This window comes from Hyla sarda, chromosome 5, assembly GCF_029499605.1.
Source record: "Hyla sarda isolate aHylSar1 chromosome 5, aHylSar1.hap1, whole genome shotgun sequence".
In the NCBI taxonomy this organism is placed as follows: domain Eukaryota; kingdom Metazoa; phylum Chordata; class Amphibia; order Anura; family Hylidae; genus Hyla; species Hyla sarda.
The window spans coordinates 62923476-62948619 of NC_079193.1; the positions used below are offsets into that span (position 1 = coordinate 62923476).

General features: G+C 44.4%; 1 protein-coding gene across 1 annotated transcript in view; it reads left to right on the forward strand.

The window, feature by feature from the left end:
• Positions 1–25144, forward strand: part of PAXIP1 (PAX interacting protein 1) — a 59621-nt gene that overhangs the window by 1439 nt on the left and 33038 nt on the right. The window contains exon 2 of the mRNA XM_056519598.1: positions 22924–23058. Within this exon, the coding sequence (XP_056375573.1) occupies positions 22924–23058 (135 nt within the window). The remainder of the gene's footprint in view (positions 1–22923; positions 23059–25144) is intronic.

The following is a 25144-nucleotide window of genomic DNA, read 5'->3' on the forward strand; positions in this document are numbered from 1 at the left end:
TTAAATAGTTACTGTCATTTAAAACAACTTTTGGAATGTTGCCTGGACTTGTCAAAAGTTTTGATTGTACTGGTGTCAAGTAACATAATGGGGGCCCCATAAGAAAATTAGCCCCATGTCACTTCCAGTGACACTAAATCGTCTGTCCATGATGCTGCGCAGCCGCAAGCGCACACGGCCCTCCCCGCTGTGTTTGTCAAAAGGCGCAGGCAGAAGCAATCGATGGCCATTCTGCTCCTTGTCCTTCTCAGTGCATTCTGCTCATTGGGGCAGATGTATCCAAATCTGTGCAGAGGAAAAGTTGACCAGTTACCCATAGCAACCAATCGAATTGTTTCTTTCAATAAAATAAGCGATCTGATTGGTTACTATGGACAACTGGTCAACTTTTCCTCTGCCCAGATTTGAATAAATCTCCCCCATTGTGCTTTTCTTCAGTGCTCCTCTTGCCCACATAGGGCTAGGTGAAATTAGGGGCCTGAGTTACACTTTTAGTTTATTTTCACACTTATAGTCCCTTAGGGGGCTTTAACCTCTTCAGGACATAGGGCGTATGGATACGCCCTGCATTCCGAGTCCTTAAGGACGCAGGGCGTATCCATACGCCCGTGGGAATTCCGGTCCCCACCGCTAGCCGGTTGGGGACCGGAGCCGGATGCCTGCTGAAATCGTTCAGCAGGCATCCCGGCATATCGCCCAGGGGGGTCATTATGCCCCCCCATGTCGGCGATCGCCGCAGATCGCTGGACAATTCAGTCCAGCGATCTGCTGCGATTCCGGGTCAATCGGGTCTCCAGTGACCCGGAATTACTGGCTGTTCGGGGCCGTCTCTGACAGCCCCGAACAGCCAGAGCCTGCAGGGGTGAGGTGGCACTGGTGCCACCTCACGATCGCCCTGATTCGTCGGCCGACCAATCAGGGCGCCTGCTGCGGGTGTCACTCCCGCTCCGCCCCTCTTCCGAAGGACGTGAGCGGGTGTGGGACGTGCACCCCGGGTGCTGGGGACAACGATCCCCGACATCAATGTTGGGATCGGGGCCCCAGGAGCAGCGGCGGAACTGACACCATGCGGCTGGATCGTTGGCGGTGAGTGACAGCCTCCTGCTGTTGCTTAGCAACAGCTCCCAGCATGCAAAAAGGGCATGCTGGGAGCTGTAGTTATGCAACAGCAGGAGGCAGACCACCACAACTCCCAGCATTCCCTTATGGGCATGCTGGGACTTATGGTTTTGCAACAGCTGGAGGCACATTTTTTCTATGGGAAAGTGTACCTTCAGCTGTTGTATAACTACAACTCCCAGCTTGCACAAACAGCTAAAGTGCATGCTGGGAGTTGTAGTGGTGCATCTGCTGATTGCATAACTACAACTCCCAGCATGCCCGTTGGCTGTCGGTGACTGCTGAGAGTTCTAGTTTTGCAACAGCTGAAGGCACACTGGTTGTGAAACTCAGTTTTTTTTTACCTAACTCAGTGTTTCACAACCGGTGTGCCTCCAGCTGTTGCAAACTACAACTCAGCAGTCACCATACACCATGCACCGTACATGCTGGGAGTTGTAGTTTTGCAACAGCTGGAGGCACACTAGTTGTGAAACACTGAGTTGGGTCACAAACTCCGTGATACATAACCAGTGTGCCTACAGTTGTTGCAAAACTACAACTCTCAGCAGTCACCGACAGCCAACGGGCATGCTGGGAGTTGTAGTTATGCAACAGCTGGATGTCCCCCCCCCCCCCCCCCCCCCCAATGGGAACGTACAGGGTAAGCTCCCACGGGCGGAGGTTTACAGTAAGTATCTGGCGCAAACTTTCTGCTGCAGCTCAAACTGCCAGCGAGAAACTACTGTGAACCCCCGCCTGTGCGACTGTACCCTAAAAACACTACACTAGCACAAAAAATAAAATAAAAAGTAAAAAACACTACATATACACATACCCCTACACAGCCCCCCCTCCCCAATAAAAATGAAAAACATCTGGTACGCCACGGTTTCCAGAACGGAGCCTCCAGCTGTTGCAAAACAACTCCCAGTATTGTCGGACAGCCGTTGACTGTCCAGGCATGCTGGGAGTTTTGCAACAGCTGGAGGCACCCTGTTTGGGAATCACTGGCGTAGAATTCCCCTATGTCCACCCCTATGCAAGTCCCTAATTTAGGCCTCAAATGCGCATGGCGCTCTCACTTTGGAGCCCTGTCGTATTTCAAGGCAACAGTTTAGGGTCACATATGGGGTATCGCCGTACTCGGGAGAAATTGTGTTACAAATTTTGGGGGGTATTTTCTGCTTTTACCCTTTTTTAAAAATTTGCTTTCAAAAAGCCAAATGTGACTCCTTCTCTTCTGAGACCTGTAGTGCACCAGCAGAGCACTTTTCACCCCCATATGGGGTGTTTTCTGAATCAGGAGAAATTGGGCTTCAAATTTTTAGGGGTATTTTCTGCTATTACCCTTTTTAAAAATGTTAAATTTTTGGGAAAACAAGCATTTTAGGTAAAACATTTTTTTTTTTTTTTGACATTTGCAAAAGTCGTGAAACACCTGTGGGGTATTAAGGTTCACTTTATCCCATGTTACATTCCCCGAGGGGTCTAGTTTCCAAAATGGTATGCCATGTGGTTTTTTTTTTTTGCTGTTCTGGCACCATAGGGGCTTCCTAAATGCAACATGCCCCCCAAAAACCATTTCAGAAAAACGTACTCTCCAAAATCCCCTTGTCGCTCCTTCCCTTCTGAGCCCTCTACTGCGCCCGCCGAACACTTTACATAGACATGAGGTATGTGCTTACTCGAGAGAAATTGGGCTACAAATACAAGTAAAAATTTTGTCCTTTTACCCCTTGTAAAAATTCAAAAATTTGGTCTACAAGAACATGCGAAAATGCGAAAAATGAAGATTGTGAATTTTCTCCTTCACTTTGCTGCTATTCGTGTGAAACACCTAAAGGGTTAAAACGCTGACTGAATGTCATTTTGAATACTTTGGGGGGTGTAGTTTTTATAATGGGGTCATTTATGGGGTATTTCTAATATGAAGACCCTTGAAATCCACTTCAAACCTGAACTGGTCCCTGAAAAATACTGAGTTTGAAAATTTTGTGAAAAATCGGAAAATTGCTGCTGAACTTTGAAGCCCTCTGGTGTCTTCCAAAAGTAAAAACTCGTCACTTTTATGATGCAAACATAAAGTAGACATATTGTATATGTGAACCAAAAAAAAAATGTATTCGTAATATCCATTTTCCTTACAAGCAGTAAGCTTCAAAGTTAGAAAAATGCAACATTTTCAAATTTTTCATCAAATTTACGGATTTTTCACCAAGAAATGATGCAAGTATCGACAAAAATTTACCACTATGTTAAAGTAGAATATGTCACGAAAAAACAATCTCTGAATCAGAATGATAACTAAAAGCATTCCAGAGTTATTAATGTTTAAAGTGACAGTGGTCAGATGTGCAAAAAACGCTCCGGTCCTTAAGGCCAAAATGGGCTCCGTCCTGAAGGGGTTAAAGGGGTACCCCACTGGAAAACTTTTTTTTTTTCTAAATCAACTGGTGCCAGAAAATTAAACAGATTTGTACATTCCTTCTATTAAAAAATCTAAATTTTTCCAGTACTTATTAGCTGCTTTTATGAACCACAGGAAGTTTTGAATTTCTTTTCTGTCTGACCACAGTGCTCTCTGCTGACACCTCTGTCCATTTTAGGAACTGTCCAGAGTTGGAGCAAATCCCCTGAGAAAACCTATCCTGCTCCGGACAGTTCCTAAAATGGACAGAGGTGTCAGCAGAGAGCACTGTGGTCAGGCATAAAGGAAATTCAAAAAGAAAAGGACTTCCTGTGGATCATTACAGCAGCTGACAAGTACTGGAAGGATTAGGATTTTTTAAAGGAAGTAATTTACAAATCTGTTTAACTTTCTTGCACCAGTTGATTTAAGAAAAAATGTTTTCCAGTGGAGTACCCCTTTAAGAAGGAATCATTAGATTGATTCTTCATACATATCAATGCAGTTTCATAGAGCTTCATTGATCTGTGTGACCTTTACTCATTTGGTTTAGTTTGCTCCAGGCAGGCTCAATCAAATGCAGAGTAGGGCTGCACGATATTTCGCAAAAGCAATCGAATCGCAATTTTTGCTTTTTGCGATATGGCGATACGGCCCCCCGGGAAAACATGCGATTATCTGCTCGGGTTGGCTCCCGTGGCGGGGGCCGGCCAGAGCAGGTAAAAACTAATTTAAATACTAAGTCAGTGTTTCTCAACCAGGGTGCCTCCAGTTGTTGAAAAACTACAACTCTTAGCATGCCTGGACCGGCAAAGGCTGCCCGGGCATGCTGGGAGTAGTAGTTTCACAACAGCTGGAGGCACCCTACAAGAAAAACACTGAGCTATTTATTTATATTTCCCGGTCCCTGCAGATTCGTCTCCGTTCGCTCCGAGGTGTCCTCTCTTAGTACAGTAGGACCTTTCCCTTTTCAGTTGGCGTTCACTTGGTGGCGGTGATAGGGCTCAGGACCCCATGACAGGCAGGGGGAGAGAAGCGGGCGGCGGTCTCTGGCACCGCCATGATCTGCAGCGGTGTCGCCAGTGGGGGGGGGGGGGGGGGGTTGGGGTGCAGGAGGGGGATAAATAGTCGTCAACTTATACCGGAATATCGGTATCAGTTATCGGCTATCGGCTCTAACCTCCACAGAGTGTCGGCCCTAAACGATACCGGTCGATCCCTAGCCTTGACCTTGATAACCGGCTCTCTCTATAGAGTTGTAACTACAATAAAAAGATATATATTAGTCACATGTACAAACGACACAATTGAGATAGTTAGGAAAACATTGTCACATGGTTCAGAGTACAGGGGAGATTTGTCAAAACCAGTGTAGAGGAAGAGTGGAGCAGCTGACCATAACCAATCAGATCGCTTCTTTCATTTTTGAAAAGGCCTCAGAAAAATGACAGAAGTGATCTGATTGGTTGCTATTGGCAACTGCTCCACTCTTCCTCTAAATAGGTTTTAATAATTGACCTAAAGTAAAAATCCTATTATAATTCAAAAAGAAGCAACCTGATGAGGAGTGGTCTAATAATTCTTCCCAAAACAGAATCTAATACAATATATACCGTAATAACTCAGATCTGGATATTATTGCGCTCAAGGATTATAATATTATTCTATGCATGTGTTTAATATCTGTAAATCTGAGTCCCTGGAAATATATTGAAAGGCACAAACCCTATCTACAGCATAGTGGTATCCATGAAGAAAATGACATTCCATGTCCTACAATAAAGTGATAGAAACATATAAAATGTGTGTGTGTATGCCCCCCAGATTATACGCGGAGATAGTTCTTTATGTCACTAGAGGAAACTTGTATTCTCATATACGTTTGAAGAACTTGGTATGTACAGTGGTCCCTCACCATACGATGGTAATCCGTTCCAAACGGACCATCGTTTGTTGAAACCATCGCATGTTGAGGGATCCTTGCAATGTAAAGTATAGGACAGTGGTCTTCAACCTGCGGACCTCCAGATGTTGCAAAACTACAACACCCAGCATGCCCGGACAGCCAACGGCTGTCCGGGCATGCTGGGAGTTGTAGTTTTGCAACATCTGGAGGTCCGCAGGTTGAAGACCCCTGGCATTGGAGGTTATACTCACCTGTCCCCGCCGCTCCGGACCGTCACCGCTGCCCTGGATGTCGCCATCCATCACTGTCGCCGTGTCCCCAGGGTGTCCCCGACGCTCCGGCAAGGCCTCTGCTTCCCCGGCATCCTCGCTCTCCGTCGCCACCATCACGTTGCTACGCACGCCGCTCCTATTGGATGACAGGACGGCGTGCGCAGCGACGTGATGACGACGATGGAGAGCGCCGACGATGCAGGGGATCCTGAAGAGGATGGGCCGGAGCCCCGAGGACAGGTAAGTGATCATCAGCGGAGCACACGGGGCACCATAAACGGCTATCCCGTGGCAGCTGAAGGAGTCTGCGCTGCCGGATAGCCGTTTATGTGATGGCCCCGACATACAAAAGCATCATATGTTGATGCTGCCTTCAACATGCGATGGCCTCTGAGAGGCCATCGTATGGGGAAATTATCGTATGTCGGGGCCATCGTAGGTCGGGGGGTCACTGTATATAGAGAAAGATATCCCTCCTACCATTTATATATGCTAAAGAAAAGGGGAAAGCGCAGAAAAGTGCAGAAATAATCTTCAACTATTTATTCCATAATAAAGTACAGGATACAGAGATTGTGTTCAGGTGCATATAGAAGTCCAACCTACAGTCAGGACCATAAATATTGGGACATCGACATCATTCTAAAATTCTTGCCTCTATACACCACCACAGTGGGTTTGAAATGAAACTAACAAGATGTGCTTTAAAGGGATATTCCAGGCAAAAACTTTTTTTTTTGTTTTATATATATTTTGTAAATCAACTGGCTCCAGAAAGTTAAGCAAATTTGTAAATTACTTCTATTAAAAAATCTTAATCCTTCCAGTACTTATCAGCTGCTGAAGTTGAGTTGTTCCGTTCTGTCTAACTGCTCTCTTATGACACCTGTCTCAGGAACTGTCCAGACTAGGAGCAAATCCCCATAGCAAACCTCTTCTACTCTGGACAGTTCCTGAGACAGACAGGTGTCAGCAGAGAGCACTGTTTCGGGAATATTATCTGCTCATACTCAGCAAAATGCTTCAGAACTCATTGGACGGTGCTTCACAGTGCAGATGGACAATGACCCAAAGCAAACTGCAAAAGCAACCAAAGAGTTTAAGGGAAAGAAGTGGAATGTTATGCAATGGCCAAGTCAACCACCTGACCTAAATCCGATTGAGCATTTCACTTTCTGAAGACAAAACTGAAGGGAAAATGCCCCAAGAACAAGCTGGAACTGAAGACAGTTGCAGTAGAGGCCGGGCACAGCATCACCAGGGATGAAACCCAGCAATGTCTGGTGATGTCTATGCGTTCCAGACTTCAGGGTCATAGTTTGATTAATGATTATTATTCTGTCCCATTACTTTTGGTTCCTTAACAAGTGGGAGGCACATATGCAAACTGTTGTAATTCCTACACCGTTCACATGATTTGGATATAAATACCCTCAAATTAAAGCTGGCAATCTGCAGTTAAAGAGTACTCTGGCCTAGGGGATAATATGTCTTAGGGCCGGAGTACCCCTTAAAAGCACATCTTGTTCGTTTCATTTCAAATCCATTGTGGTGCTGTATAGAACCAAATTGTTAGAATTGTGTCAATGTCCCAATATTTATGGACCTGGCTGTGTATACTGTATGATTGCTGGTGTATTAATGTAGACAAAGGGGCATAGAAGTACTTGAAATACAAGTATCTGCTAAGATGTATGTACTCTATATAGATATAAATGCATTTAGAACAGTCAAATACAATGTAAGAAATAATTATAAAAGAAAGGAAATAGAAATGTTGTTATAAGTCATAGTTTTCCTTTTATAGTTCTCATTTATTCTTATTTATTCTTTTGTCATTTATGTGTTTACATCTGTATACAGGCATCTTAGTAGATACTTCCATGGGCTCATAATTGCCAATATTTACCTTATGCATAAAATAATATCCAAAGATTTATATTATGTTACCAACTTCCGTGATAATCACTGAGTGCTGTAATATCCAGATCTGAGTTATTACAGTAAATCAGGACTTGACTAAGAATCTAGGAGCCAGGATGCTGCATGTCACGTAACGTAACTCAGCTGGATGTTGTCATATTATATCATCAGTTGTGACTATCCCCTCATATCCCCTGTGTCACACTAATTGGTGTCTCCTAATCTCTCCCATGTCACTGCCATTAGTGTCCCCCTTTTCTCCCCCGTGTGTCAGTTATTACTGTCCCCTGATCTACCCCCTGTGTGTAACAATTATAAGTCTCTCCTCTGTTTATAAATATCAAACTGTTTTACTTACCTCTAACTCCATTCCCACGATATCCTCTGTTCTCCCCTATTGGTCAGCGGATGTGTTTGGTTGGCACTAATGTACAGTATCGGATGTCATCGGTTGGCACTCCAATGTACACTAGCGGATGTCTTCGGTTGGCCCTCCAATGTACAGTAGCGGATGTCTTCGGATGGCACTCCAATGTACAGTAGCGGATGTCTTTGGTTGGCACTCCAATGTACAGTAGCGGATGTCTTCGGATGGCACTCCAATGTACAGTAGCGGATGTCTTCGGATGGCACTCCAATGTACAGTAGCGGATGTCTTTGGTTGGCACTCCAATGTACAGTAGCGGATGTCTTCGGATGGCACTCCAATGTACAGTAGCGGATGTCTTCGGATGGCACTCCAATGTACAGTAGCGGATGTCTTTGGTTGGCACTCCAATGTACAGTAGCGGATGTCTTCGGATGGCACTCCAATGTACAGTAGCGGATGTCTTCGGATGGCACTCCAATGTACAGTAGCGGATGTCTTCGGATGGCACTCCAATGTACAGTAGCGGATGTCTTCGGATGGCACTCCAATGTACAGTAGCGGAGGTCTTCGGTCAGAGCTCTGGTGTCATTTGATAGCTGTGCCAATCGGCACATTGGCTGCTGATTGGCTGCAGTGGTCACCTGTCCTCCGCTGCCCCTGTAACTCTGTAGCACTGACCACAGGCAGAACAGAGTAACAACAAAAGTATTGTTGTTGTTTTTTAAACATAGGATGGACAGGGCTTACAAATACCTGGGCCTGAATATTGTGTTGGATACACATTAATGTCAGTCTGAATACACAGCTGTAGTCGGTAAATTCACATGGGCAGATTTGCAGTGGATATTTGATTTAGCCCAAGAGTCCACAAGATCTTTCTGCAGTAAATCGTCCATAGCGTGTTGTAGGCTTTCCCCTTGTGGTTTAAAACATCCAATTGTGTGAAAAAATAAATATGAACCCAGCGTACTCACCAATCAAACCCCCTACTGCTTCTGTCCTCATGTGACCAATATGGTCTCTGATTGATTGGCTGCATGTGGTCACATGTCAACATCATTAACCTTAAGGACATAGGACATAAATGTACGTCCTGATGAGCTGGTACTTAACCCACCAAGACTTACATTTACATCCTATACATGACGCAACCCCCGAAAGGTGCTTGCAGCATGTACAGGGCGTCCCAGCAGCTGTTCTCAGCCGCGGACCCACCGGTAATGGAGGACATCAGTGATTGCACTGATGTCAGCAATTAACCCCTCAGATGCTGGGATCAATATGCCAATGCGGCACGCTGTCTTGTTTACTGTTACGCCTATGCATAGCACAAAACAGTATTAGGAATCAAAAAAATTGTGTTTTGGTCACATCACATTCCCCCAAAAAAATTATAAAATGCGATCAAATACTCCAATATATGCAAAAGTGGTACCAAAAGAACTACAGAGCACAAAAAAATGAGTCCCCATACAGCCCTGTATACGGAAATTGAGAAAGTTATAGATGGTCAATATAGGGCAATTTAAAACCTACTCATTTAATTAAAAAAAATATATATATATCTATTTTTTTTTTAAAGCAGTACAATAATAGAAAATTATTCAATTATGGGTATCATTTTGTTCGTTTTGACCCACAGAATAAAGAAAACCAGTCATTTTTACTGTAAAGTGTACAGCGTAAAAGTGAAACCCTTAAAGGGTTAAAGAGAATCTGACAGCCATTCACCCGCACTAAACCCAAAAGTTTGGGGTATAGTGCAGATGAATAGCTGTACAAAGATGTGTCGCTCAGTTTTTCCTCAGGTATTCTCTTCGTTGTGCCCATTAGATGTTGGTCATAGCTTTCCAGAGTGCATTGGAGACGAGGAGCAGAGTCATGCAGCCCCCTGCCTCATCAATATTCTGCCGCAGCCCACCCCCTGTAGTGATTGAGTGCTCTGCTCCTCACTACACTTAGCTCTCATGTCTCCAAAGGTGGCGGGCTAAAGGGAAATATTGATGAGGCGGGGGGGGGGGGGGGGGCTGTGCGCCTCCCTGCTTCCAATGTACTCTGGAGCGCTATGACAAACATCTTACGGGCAGAACGAAGAAAATACCTGAGGAATACCTAAGGAAAAACAGCTAAGGAGTATACAGCTATAGTGCGGGTGAATAGCTATTTGTACAGCTATTCACCCGCACTGTATCCCAATCTTTTGGGTTTAGTAGGGATCGACCGATTATCGGTATGGCCGATATTATCGGCCGATAATCACGATTTTGGGCATTATCGGTATCGGCAATTACCTTGCCGATTAAGCCGATAATGCCCCGCACCGCCCCCCGACCCACCGCACCGCGTCGCACCCCCCACGTAGTGCTGGGCGGTATACCAGTATGAACCGGATACCGTTTTTTTTTTTCTCCCACGGTATGGATTTTTGACCATACCGCTATACCGGTCGGGCCCCTCCCCCACCCTCCAAGTCAATAAAAAAAATTAATGGGGGTGGTCCGGGCCATCCATCCTTCCTGTAGTGTCCGGTGGCATTCCGGGTGGAGGGTGAACCGGTCCGGGCTGTACTTCTCCGGGGTCCTCTTCTCCACTCCGGGCAGGCTCTGACCTAGTACGCTGCATAGACGCCGCTACGCCGTGACGTCAGGTGCGTCGCTGTGCAGCGGCGTCTATGCAGCGTTACTAGGCCGGAGCTTGCCCGGAGTGGAGAAGAGGACCCCTGGAGAAGGACAGCCCGGACCGGTTCACCCTCCACCCGGAATGCCGCCGGACACTACAGGAAGGATGGATGGCCCGGACCACCCTCCCCGGACGGTCCCTGCAGCAACTGGGAAGGTGAGTCAGGGTTCTGGGATGGACAGGGGTCTGTATAATATACCATACCTACAGTAGGCCTTCAGAAAAAGGAAGAGATTTCCAGCGCGGGATGAATGCAACAGGTTCTTTATTACGGATCACATGGAATGCACAGGTAACACCAACGCGTTTCAGGTCAAGCTGGACCCTTAGTCATGGCATGTCAGCTATACAATAAGACAGGGGTGTGGAAATTAAAAAAAAAAACTACTTGTCCAAGGGACTAAAGCGGAACACAATCTACTTGTCCCTAAAGAAAATCCACTTGTCCTGGCAGATAAAATAATTTTCACCAAAATAGTCTGATCCCCCCCCCCCCCACTAGACCACCAGGGATGGATATAACATCCCTTTTAGACACTGCTGACAGCGATGATCTAATGGTTAATAGGCGATCGCAGCATGCCAGGATATTAGCGGCAGGAGAGCTGTATTTCCTCTTACACCCCAGACAAGCCCAGAAAAGTCTAGATGTAACTTTTTGATCACCTTATAAAAAAAATTCTCATATGAAGTGACCAAAAATGAGCAATTCTGGACTATTATTTACATTTCCACCGTTCCCCTTACGGTTTAATTAACATTATATTTTAATAGTCTGGACATTTCCACATGCAGCGATACCACTTGTTTATTTTTGTACATTATTTTTATTTAAAGAAAATTGGAAGCTTTTATTAGGAAAGGGGCTTATTCACATATATACGCACTTTTTAAAATATTTTAATCACTTTTTTTCAGTCTCAATAGGAACTTATGTTACTGGGGGGGTGTTCTGCTTCTCCAGTTTATATGGTGCATTTTGTGTCAGAAAATGCTGGAAGTTGCATTTAGTTACTAGATAACTACAACTCCCAGCATGCCCTGATACAGCCTATGGTTGTGTGGGTGTTGCAGCATGTTGCACTGTATAGTAGGACAGTTAAGGTTATTGTGTAACATGCTGGGAGTTGTAGTTTTGGTTTGTGTCAGCTGCAGAGCCATAGTCTGTGTCAAGGAATACTGGGAATTGCAGTTAGTAACTACAACACCCAGCATGCCCTGATGCAGCCTATAGCTCTGCAGCTGACACAAACCAAAACTACAACTCCCAGCATGTTACACTTTATAGTTCTACAGTTTAGGTTATGGTGCAACATTCTGGGAGTTGTAGTTTTGGTTCGGGCGTGTTTGCGTGCATCCGTGGGGCTCTTGGTTGGCGGGTGAGTATGAAGGGGGGGATTCTGGGGGTGCAATTTAGTGCGGGTGCCACTAAAAATAAATAAAATTAGATGGCACAACTGCCCTAATGCCCGTCTGCTCCTATATAAAACATTCATGCATACACATATCATACATACACCAGCCACTGCCCCCATATACATACATACACACACCCCCGCCACTGCCCCCCCCACATCATACATTACATACACACATACACTCACACCATACATATACACCATACATAGTTACATAGTTACATAGTTACATAGTTAGTATGGTTGAAAAAAGACATACGTCCATCAAGTCCAACCAGGGGATTGAAGGGAAGGATGTAAGGGGATAAGGGAAAGGGATGTAGTTTTATAATTCTGCATAAGCATTAATGTTATTTTGTTCCAGGAATGTATCTAACCCTGCTTTAAAGCTGTTAATTGTTCCTGCTGTGACCAGTTCCTGAGGTAGACCGTTCCATAAATTCACAATCCTCACGGTAAAGAAGGCGTGTCGCCCCTTTAGACTAAACCTTTTCTTCTCCAGACGGAGGGAGTGCCCCCTCGTCCTTTGGGGGGGTTTAACCTGGAACAGTTTTTCTCCATATTTTTTGTATGGGCCATTAATATACTTATATACGTTTATCATATCCCCCCTTAAACGTCTCTTCTCAAGACTAAACAATTGTAACTCCTTTAATCGCTCCTCATAGCTAAGATGTTCCATGCCCCATATTAGTTTAGTCGCGCGTCTCTGCACCCTTTCCAACTCCGCAGTGTCCCTTTTATGGACTGGTGACCAAAACTGAACAGCATATTCCAGGTGAGGCCGTACCAATGCTTTATAAAGGGGGAGTATTATATCCCTGTCCCTTGAGTCCATGCCTCTTTTGATACATGACAATATCCTGCTGGCCTTGGAAGCAGCAGCCTGACATTGCATGCTATTCTGTAGTCTGTGATCTACAAGTACACCCAGATCCTTCTCTACCAGTGACTCTGACAGTTTAATCCCCCCCTAAGACATACGATGCATGCAGGTTATTAGTACCCAGATGCATAACTTTACACTTATCCACATTGAACCTCATTTGCCAAGTGGATGCCCAGACACTTAGTCTATCCAAGTCATCTTGTAACTTATGCACATCCTCTATAGACTGTACCGTGCTACAAAGCTTGGTGTCATCTGCAAAGATAGAAACAGAGCTGTTAATATCATCCTCTATATCATTGATAAATAAATTAAACAGCAGCGGGCCCAGTACTGAACCTTGGGGTACACCACTAATAACCGGGGACCAATCAGAGTACGAATCATTGACCACCACTCTCTGGGTACGATCCATGAGCCAGTGTTCAATCCAGTTACAAACTAAAGTTTCCAAACCCAAAGACCTTAACTTACCTGTCAGACGTCTATGAGGGACAGTATCAAACGCTTTGGCAAAATCCAGAAACACTATATCCACAGCCATTCCTCTATATACAGAGCCCCCCTCTACATACACAGCCCCCCTCTATATACACAGCCCCCCTCTATATACAGAGCTCCCGTCTATGTACACAGCCCCTCCTCTATATATACAGAGCTCCCCTCTATATCCCCAGCCATTCCTCTGTCAAGGCTTCTACTCACCTCTTCATAAAAGCAAATTAGATTGGTTTGACAACTTCTATCCTTAATAAACCCATGCTGGCTATCACTTATAATACTATTATCCCCTATGTATTCCTGTATGTAATCCCTTATAAGTCCTTCAAACAATTTACCCACAATGCACGTTAGACTTACCGGTCTATAATTGCCTGGCGAAGACCTAGAGCCCTTTTTGAAGATTGGCACCACATTAGCCTTGCGCCAGTCCCTTGGCACAATACCAGACACCAGAGAATCTCTAAATATCATGAACAAGGGTACAGATATTACTGAACTTACCTCTCTAAGAACTCTTGGGTGTAGTCCATCCGGCCCTGGAGATTTGCTTACATTTACTTTACTTAACTTACCTTGTACCATCTCTACATTAAGCCAGTTCAGTACAATACATGATGTGTTACCAGCACTGACCTGGCCAATGTCAGCTCCTTTTTCCATAGTGTATACAGAACTAAAGAACCCATTCAGTAGCTCCGCCTTCTCTTGATCGCCCGTGACAACCTCCCCATTACATATGCACACATCATACATACACCTGCCGCTGCCCCCCCACATCATACATTACATACATACACATCACACTTAGACATTATACACACATCATACATTACATACACATCACACTTAGACATTATACACACATCATACATTACATACACATCACACACAGACAGACATCATACACACATCATACATTACATATACATCACACACAGACATTATACACACATTATACATTACATACACATCACACACAGGCATCATACACACATTATACATTACATACACATCACACACAGACAGACATCATACATTACATACACATCACACATAGACATCATACACACATTATACATTACATACACATCACACTTAGACATTATACACACATCATACATTACATACACATCACACACAGACAGACATCATACACACATCATACATTACATACACATCACACACAGACATTATACACACATTATACATTACATACACATCACACACAGGCATCATACACACATTATACATTACATACACATCACACACAGACAGACATCATACATTACATACACATCACACATAGACATCATACACACATTATACATTACATACACATCACACTTAGACATTATACACACATCATACATTACACACACATCACACTTAGACCTCATACACACATCATACATTACATACACATCACACTTAGACATTATACACACATCATACATTACATACACATCACACTTAGACATTATACATACATTACATACACATCACACTTAGACATCATACACACATTATACATTACATACACATCACACTTAGACATTATACACACATCATACATTACATACACATCACACTTAGACATCATACACACATTATACATTACATACACATCACACTTAGACATTATACACACATCATACATTACATACACATCACACTTAAACATCATACACACATTATACATTACATACACATCACACTTAGACATTATACACACATCATACATTACATACACATCACACATAGACATCATACACACATTATACATTACATACACATCATACTTAGACATTATACACACATTATACATTACATACACATCACACTTAGACATTATACACACATCATACATTACACACACATCACACTTAGACCTCATACACACATCATACATTACATACACATCACACTTAGACATTATACACACATCATACATTACATACACATCACACTTAGACATTATACATACATTACATACACATCACACTTAGACATCATACACACATTATACATTACATACACATCACACTTAGACATTATACACACATCATACATTACATACACATCACACTTAGACATCATACAGACATTATACATTACATACACATCACACTTAGACATTATACACACATCATACATTACATACACATCACACTTAAACATCATACACACATTATACATTACATACACATCACACTTAGACATTATACACACATCATACATTACATACACATCACACATAGACATCATACACACATTATACATTACATACACATCATACTTAGACATTATACACACATTATACATTACATACACATCACACTTAGACATTATACACACATCATACATTACATACACATCACACTTAGACATTATACACACGTCATACATAACATACACATCACACATAGACATCATACACACATTATACATTACATACACATCACACTTAGACATCATACACACATTATACATTACATACACATCACACTTAGACATTATACACACATCATACATAACATACACATCACACATAGACATCATACACACATCATACACACATTATACATTACATACACATCACACATAGACATCATACACACATTATACATTACATACACATCACACTTAGACATCATACACACATTATACATTACATACACATCACACACAGACATTATACACACATCATACATTACATACACATCACACATAGACATCATACACACATTATACATTACATACACATCACACATAGACATCATACACACATTATACATTACATACACATCACACTTAGACATCATACACACATTATACATTACATACACATCACACTTAGACATTATACACACATACACTCACACCATACATATCCACCAGTGTTTCCCAACCAGGGTGCCTCCAGCTGTTGCAAAACTACAACTCCCAGCATCCCCAGGGCATGCTGGGAGTTGTGGTTTTGCAACAGCTGGAGGCACCCTGGTTGGGAAACACTGATATACACCATACATATGCACACATCATACATACACCTGCCGCTGCCCCCCCATCATACATTACATACACACATCACACATACACTCACACCCTACATATACAACCACCCTTCCTGCCGCCGCCTGTATTCTCGGTCTCCTCACCTGATCCGGCCATGAGTGGACATCAGAGCTGTAGTCACCGCCGTGTGAGGTGAGATTTCCGTCCTTCCCCTCCCCCCTGCTCTGTGTTTTCCCCGTGCAAACAAGCAACCGCCCCGTGGTGGATTAGGTCCTGTCTAGACAGAGCCGGGGAGGGGGAGGGGGGAGCTGTGTGTGGGGGGATGGAGCTGTGCACGGAGCTGTCTACGTCCTCTCTCTCCCCCTGCTGTGCCTTCTTGTATAGAGCTGCATCCTCCGGGAGGGGAGATAAGGGGGCTCTGCAGTCAGCTGGAGGCCGCCCCCCCTCCATACACTCTGAGCTGGTGTGAGGTATAGACTTCCATCGGCTCCTGCACCTCACACCGACATTAAAGAAAAATAAGGGGGACGTTGGTCTGTCCCTGCTAGCCCGATACAGGGCTGAATCTATAAACAATCCACCTGCCCGGCGCCCAAAACTACTTGTCCCGGGCGTCGGGCTATAGGATTTCCACATCCCTGTAAGAACAAGCTTAAATAGTACAAAAATATGGTCACGTGTGTGTGACAGCACAAAGTTAAAAGCTCATACAAAAACATGGAAAAAATACACACTCAGAGACATGGAAAACATGGAAATGGATAAGTCAACATCCCAAACCATATCAAACGTATTTGAAAAGCCCCCAGGCATATATAATATCTGTGGGCATTCGGAAACATACAATATCAATGGTAATAAAAATAGCCACAAAGAAGTAGAATAGCCTGGAGAGAGGGAAGCTATCGAACAGAGAGCCTAACATAGAAAATGAGTATGTCAAAATCAAATCGTGTCTTAAATTCATTCCTACAGGTTCTCTTGTATTTAACAAAAAGATCCAGTAAGACTCTCTGTTCAACAGCTTACGTCTCAGGTCTCCACCTCTAATATTACTTCTAACTTCTACTTCTTACTCCTAACTTCTCCGTCTGGAGAAGAAAAAGTTTAGTCTCAAGGGGCGACACGCCTTCTTTACCATGTGAACTTATGGAACAGTCTACCTCAGGAACTGGTCACAGCAGGAAAAATGAACAGCTTTAAAACAGGATTAGATACATTCCTGGAACAAAATAACATTAATGCTTATGAAGAAATATAAAATCCCATCCCTTCCCCAATATTGCGCCACACCCCTACCCTTTAATTCCCTGGTTGAACTTGATGGACATATGTCTTTTTTCGACCGTACGAACTATGTAACTATGTAACTTTTTCAATTACATTTATTTGTAAGGCCGACACATCTCCATTATGCTTATCCCTGAAATGCTTCGACAGGGCTGAAATATTGTATTGATCATTTTTAGCATCGGAGATGTGTCGTCTAATCCTTGTTTTTAACGAATTCGAAGTGCAGCCTACATATTGGCATCGACAAGGACTGCATGAGGCTAAATATACTACCGAAGTAGTGTTACAATTACTGTAAGATTTGTTAAGGTACTGTTTACCCGTAGTGTATGAGACAAAGAAGTTGCATACTTGTATGTGCAGGGATGTGGAATTTCTATCGCCCGACGCCCCGGACAAGCAGTTATGGGCGCCGGGCAGGTGAATTTGTCCGGCCCTTAGCCCGGCTTCGGGCAAGCAGGGCCGGACCTGACAAGTGCGGCGGATCTGCAGTCTGTATGGAGCGGGCAGGAGTCGGGAGCCCGCTCCATACAGACTGCAGATCCGAAGCAGAGCAGGGGAGATGAGAAGCTGTGTATGTCTCTCTCTCCCCTGCTCTGCAGAGGTGCGGGGGAGATGAGGGGGCGTGGCTTACTTCTCCCCGTGCAGACCTGCGTCCTCTGGCTTCACTCCCCCCAGCTGTAGCTTCGGAGAGCTGAGGGGAGGAGGCGCGTCTGCACGGGGAGACTGTATGCGGTGCTCTGCAGTATGTATGGAGCGGGCTCGGGATTCCTGCCCGCTCCATACTCTGCAGCCCCCGGCTATTCTCAGTAGCCGGGGGCCGCCGCTAATAGCCAGCATGCGGCGATCGCCGCGGCTGGCTATTAACCCTTTAGATCGCTGCTGTCAAAGCTGACAGCGGTGTCTAAAGCCTGGGTTCTCAACCTGGGGTACACGAAAACGCTGACAAATACCGGCCATGCATTGGCCAGTATTTGTCAGCGCATCGCCGCGGCAGCTCACTGTACAGTAGCGCGGCCAGAGATGCGGCCGGGGCTACTGTAAGTGAGCTGCGTGGTTGCCAGGGAGACGTGTGGCCTCCCCTGACGTTGCGCGGAGTTGCCGCACAGCGCAGGGGGACGTCACACGTCAGTGCGGCCCTGTGGAACATCCCGTGAAGCAGCAGGCAACGGGACCACAGGACGCCAGGTAAACAACTCTATGGCACAGAGGGGAGGGAGGGGGGAACTGTATGGCACAGAGGGGAGGGGGGGGGCACTGTATGGGACGGAGCACAAGGCATTAAGATGAGGGGGAGAGGGATAATGGCGGAGGGGGGGGGAGTAATAAAGCACAAGGCATTGAAATTTTATGTCTTGTGCTTTATTACTCCCCTCTCCCCTTCCATCTTAATCCCCTTGCACCATTTCCCCCCCTTCCTCTGATCCCCCTTTTGCCATATCCGATAATAATGGCACAAGGGGATTAATATGGAGGGGAGAAAATGACAAAAGGGGATCAGAGGGAGGGGGGAATAATAACACAAGGGGATTAATATGGAGGAGGGGGGGGGGGGTTTGATTATCCCCCCCTCCATCTTAATCCCCTTGTGCTATTATTATCCAATATGGCAAAAGGGGATCAGAGGGAGGGGGGAATTATCAACCCCCCCCCCCCTCCATATTAATCCCCCTGTATCATTATTCCCCCTCCTCCATCTTAATCCCCTTGTACCATATTGGATAATAATGGCACAAGGGGATAAAGATGGAGGGGGAATAATGGTAAAAGGGAATCAGAGGGAGGTGGGAATTGTGGGACAGGGAGAGTAAGACGGAGGGGGAATAATAGCACAAGGGGATTAAGATGGAGATGGGATGCATTAGTACAAAGGTAAGAACACGCCTTTTGTCTGCGGGTACCCCTCGCTCGCAAGTTCCGCGTGAGGGGGTACCCGTGGACATACTTTCAGGCCTTGGGGGTACGGTCGCCGAAAAGGTTGAGAACCACTGGTCTAAAGGGACATGTGAATGCTCCCTGGTGGGCTAGGGGGGCGATCGCAGGGGGGCGATCCACTATGGAGGTAGCCGGAGGACTTACCTCTGCTTCCTCCTGTCCCTCTCTGTCATTGATAGATCCTGGCTGGACCAGGCTCTATCAATGGATCACAGAGCACACAGATTAATAGAGTTCAATAGAATCTATTCATCTGTCTGAGGAATCTAATGATTCCTCATAAGTCTAATAAAGTGTAAAAAAAAAAAAAAAAAAAGTTTTAATAAAAGTTTGAAAGACACATTAACCCAATGGTCTTCAAACGGTGCCCCTCCAGATGTTACAAAACTACAATTCCCAGCATGCCAGGACAGCCGTTGGCTGTCCAGGCATGCTGGGAGTTGTAGTTTTGCTACATCTGGAGGGCCACAGTTTGAAGACCGCTGCATTAACCCCTTCCATGTTAAAAGTTCAAATCACCCCCTTTTCCTATATAAAAACATGTAAACATAATAAAAATAAACATATTTGGTATCGCTTCGTGCGTAATTGTACAACCTATTAAAACATAACATTATGTATCCCGTACGGTAAATGTAATAAAAATACCAAACCACAGATTTGCAATTTTTATAATATCCCAGAAAGAAAAGTTAAAAAGCGATTAAAAAGTCAGATCAATGCCAAAATGGTACTGATATAAAAAACAGATTATAGTGCAAAAAATGAGCCCTCATACAGCCTGGTATGCGGAAAAAAAATAAAGCTACAGGGGTTAAAAAATGTCAATTAAAAAAATTAGAAAAAGTTCAGAATTAGTAAAACACGACGTAAACGATACAAATCTGGTATTGCTGTAATCAGGCGCCTAAAGTATAAAACTAACATGTTACCTCAACCACAAGGTAAATGGCGCAGAAAAGAAAAACACCAGGTCTGCAAAATTATCTTTTACTATTTCAATTTCACTTCCCTAAATATATATATATTTTTTGGTTCAGAGAATACGTTATTGAAAAATTAAAAGGTATCATTATAGTAGGTAGTTATGGCTATTATAGGGCGAGGAGGAAAAAATCAGAGCGTAAAAGCGAAAATTGGCCGGGACAAGTGGGTCGTCATGAGGGACAAGTAGATTTTGCTCCATTTTAGTCCCGTGGACAAGTAGTTTTTTATAAAATTTCCACACCCCTGATGTGTGCACATGTGATGCAATGGTTATGTCCACATCTCCATGTGCCTGGGTGATGTAACCATGTATGTGTATTAGATGTACTAGATTCTATCAGGAATAGACTAGGCCATAATTTAGTACTAAGTCAAGGACCTCGTCTGGAAACCGTTTTAATGTAGGTTTTATCAAAATCCTGTAATCCAGCTGTTGAGGCCCTCCAGTTGTTGCAAAACTACAACTCCCAGCATGCCCGGACAGCCAACGGCTGTCCGGGCATGCTGGGAGTAGTAGTTTTGCAACAGCTGGAGGCACTGCTAGGCGCGGCGGGGGGAGCGGTGGCGGTGATAGGTCTCAGGACCCCTGGACAGGCAGGGGGAGAGAAGCGGGTGGCGGCGGTCTATGGCACCTCAAAAGCCACTGCAGTGCATTGATTTAAAGCGCCCACTTTAAATCTATGATCTGCAGCGGTGTCGCGGGGGGATAAATAGCCGATAACTTATACCGGAATATCAGTATAAGTTATCGGCTGTCGGCCCTAACCTCCCCCGATTATAGGTATCGGCCCTAAAAAAACTATATCTGTCGATCCCTAGGGTTTAGTACAGATGAATTGCTGTCAGATTCTCTTTAAAGGGGTACTCTGGTAGAAAACTATTAAAAAAATAAAAAATAAGCTGGTGCCAGAAAGTTAAACAGATTCATTCTATTAAAAAAAAAATTCTTAATCCTTCCAGTACTTATCAGCCATTTGTCCTCAGGGCGCGCAGAGAGCCACACTTCCTCCTAAAGCACACTCACGAGCTGAGCATGGGTTAAACCCGGTGAGTCCCGATTGCTATCAGCAGCCAGGACCCAGGGTTAATGCTGGGCATCACCGATTGGGCAAATGCCTGGCATTAACCCTTTAGACGCCGCTGTCAAAATTGATCACAGCGTCTAAACTGAAACTGAAAGCATCCCGGCAGCTCAGCGGCCCTGATCGGGGCTATTGCGATGTAATCACCTTTGACGAAAAGTCCCATCAAAACAAAAATGGTACCAATAAAAACTACAGCCCACGGCGCAAAAAACGTGCCTTCATACAGCCCGTATACGGAAAAATCATATATTCCACCCCACAAAATAGTTTTTTTTTTGCAGATTAAGTGACGTCATTACAAAGTACAATTGGTGACGCAAAAAACAAACTCTTATATGGGTCTGTAGGTGCAAACTTGAACGTGTTAGGGTTTGTTCACACTGTGGAATTCCGTGCAGTGAACATTACCGTCAGTGTGAATGGGTCTTCCACAAGACCCGTTCACACTGAGGAATTTCAGTGGCAGACATTTCCGCCTCTGAAATTGTTCCGCACGGAGAATGAACATGTTCATTCTTTGTGTGGAATTCTGCGAGCACTGCATAGCGGTCAATGGTGACAGCGCAGTCCTACCGCCAAAGTATTCCATAGTGTGAATGGACCCTTATGATTTTTAGAAGGGAAGAAAAAGTGCGTAAACAAAACGAGTCCTTTAAAGACATCTGTAGTGAAAACAACTCATCCCCTATCCTCAGTGATGTTGACAGTACGCTCCCTCCCTATACAGCTCTATGGGTGAGGCGCGAACATTGCCTCCCCGCTTCTCTCCCATAGAGATACATGGAGGGGGGGTGTCGGCCGCAACGTCATGTTGCGGCCGATACGCCTCCTGCACGGGATAGCTTCGGCAGAGCCATGGTCCCGTGCAGGAGATCGTGGGGGGTCCCAGCGTTTGGACCCCCAGCGATCAGAGACTTATCCCCAATCCTGTGGATAGGGGATAAGTTGTTTTCTCTGCAGTTTAAAAAATATAAAAATTGCTATGCAAATAACCACATTGTAAAATCAAGGCAATTCACGGTAAAAGAAAAGAAAACAAGAGTAAATCACTTAGCCCACACATTTCTGTTGTATTCTAGGGTATGCTCCAAAGTTCAGCACTGGGTTGCACTGATGCATTGTAAACCTTGTTCTTGTAGGTTATACAGCTGTTGAAAGCTGGAAAAGCAAAAGAAGTGTCCTACAATGCATTAGCTACACACATTATTGCAGAAGATGGCGACAATCCTGAAGTTGGAGAGGCTCGAGAGGTCTTTGATCTTCCTATTGTTAAGGTAGGGGGCATCAGCATTTATGTCTTTGTTACTTTATTTCCTCTGAATTTACGCTATGTACAGCAATAGGTTCATAGATGTTGCAGAATGGAAGATGAGATTCCTCTTTGGCCAGTGTGTGGTCATGGATTATGTAGGAAACTATGGAAACAAAATCCATATGTAGAGATAGAAAGAAAGTTCGGCACTGCTGCATACACAGTCCCAGGAGGCAGTGTGAACCGCAGTCCACCACCCGGACCTATAGGTCCTGATTAAGCCCATGTGAGCGTAAAACGGCCCATTGGCCTAAGTTGTATCTGTGACTGAACCGGAATAAAATATTGGCTGAACTACAAGTCCTCCTCCGACTCTTCTTCCGGGAAACTATAGAAAAAGAGATTACTATACGTTAAAGGTTTTTTACCTTCTATCCCATATTTTCAATCGGAAAGTTTTGTATTTGAAAATACCCTTGTAACCCTTTCCTAACGTTTGTCATATTAATAAATGTCAGAAAGAGAGAAAGGAGAGGGTTCTGAGGGCTAATCTGCTGCTCGCATGGTGGTTACCAGCTAGGATCAGAGATAATTCCAATCCTGGATGTTCAACCCCTATATGCTGCGGTCAGTGGTGACTGTGGCATCTTAAAAGGTACATGCCGGACCCCAATTCAGACCCGCCTATGGTCACCCACACGCTATTCCCCCATGCCCCAGAATCCTTGTAAAGAGGCCTTGATGTTTATGCTTCTGTTACATACAGCCATAGGAAATGTAAAGGAGTACTCTGCTCCTAGATATTGTATCCCCGATCCAAAGGATAGGGGATAAGATGTCTGATCGTGGGGGTCCCTGCTGCACCCGGTGTTCGTTTAGAGCTTCGGGTGCAGCGCCGGAGGCTCTTGTGGTCCGCTCTTGACGTCAAGGCCGCACCCCCTCAATGCAAGTCTATGGGAGGGGGCGTGAAGTCTCACGCCCCCTCCCATAGACTTGCATTGAGGGGGCGTGGCCGTGACAGAGCCAAGTTTGTTCGTTCCCAGCGGCGGGACCCCCCGCGATCAGACATCTTATCCCCTATCCTTTGGATAGGGGATAAGATTTATTGGGGTGGAGTACCCCTTTAAAGGCGTACTCCGGTGGAAAACTTTTTTTTTTTTTTTTATCAGCTGGTGCCAGAAAGTTAAACAAATTTGTAAATTAATTCTATAAAAAAATCTTAATCCTTCCTGTACTTATTAGCTGCTGAATACTACTGCGGAAATTCTTTTTTTTTTTGAAACACAGAGCTCTTTGCTGACATCACGAGCACAGTGCTCTCTGCTGACATTTCTGTCCATTTTAGGAACTGTCCAGAACAGCATATGTTTGCTATGGGGATTTCCTTTTCCTCTGGACAGTTCCTAAAATGGACAGAGATGTCAGCAGAGAGCACTGTGCTCGTGATGTCAGCAGAGAGCTCTGTGTATCAAACAGAAAATAATTTCCACTGTAGTATTCAGCAGTTGATAAGTACAGGAAGGATTAAGATTTTTTAATAGAAGTAATTTACAAATCTGTTTAACTTTCTGGCACCAGTTGATTTAAAAAAAAAAAATAAATAAAAAAAAAATAGTTTTTCACCGGAGTACCCCTTTAACTTTGTTATGGAAAATGACTATGGTGCAGCACTGACTTTGACTTTGAACTCTGCGCCGAAACAGCTTAGCGAGCGCCCGTTCTCCATGCTCCTCCTGTGCATCAGGAGACAGAGGGTACGATGCAGCGCAGTAAAATGACATTACCCTAGGTCTTGTGCTGGAGGTAGGTGCTATGAATGAGGAAACGGGAAGCTCCATCTTATAGCGCAGAACTATATACAGCGTGGAGAACGGGCGCTTGGTAAACTATTCTGGTATCGAATTTAGAATAAAAGTTATTTAGGAAAATGACCGCCCTATAGTCACTTTTCGTAAACCGCTGGAGGGACACGGTAACATATGTTTCCAATTCCAGCGCAGGGTGTCGGCTATATATGATCACTTACACCTGCTGAAGATGGCGTGGACACCAATATCCCCGCACTGGGAATAAGATGGATGTCCTGCGGCTGTGTGCTGACCAGACTT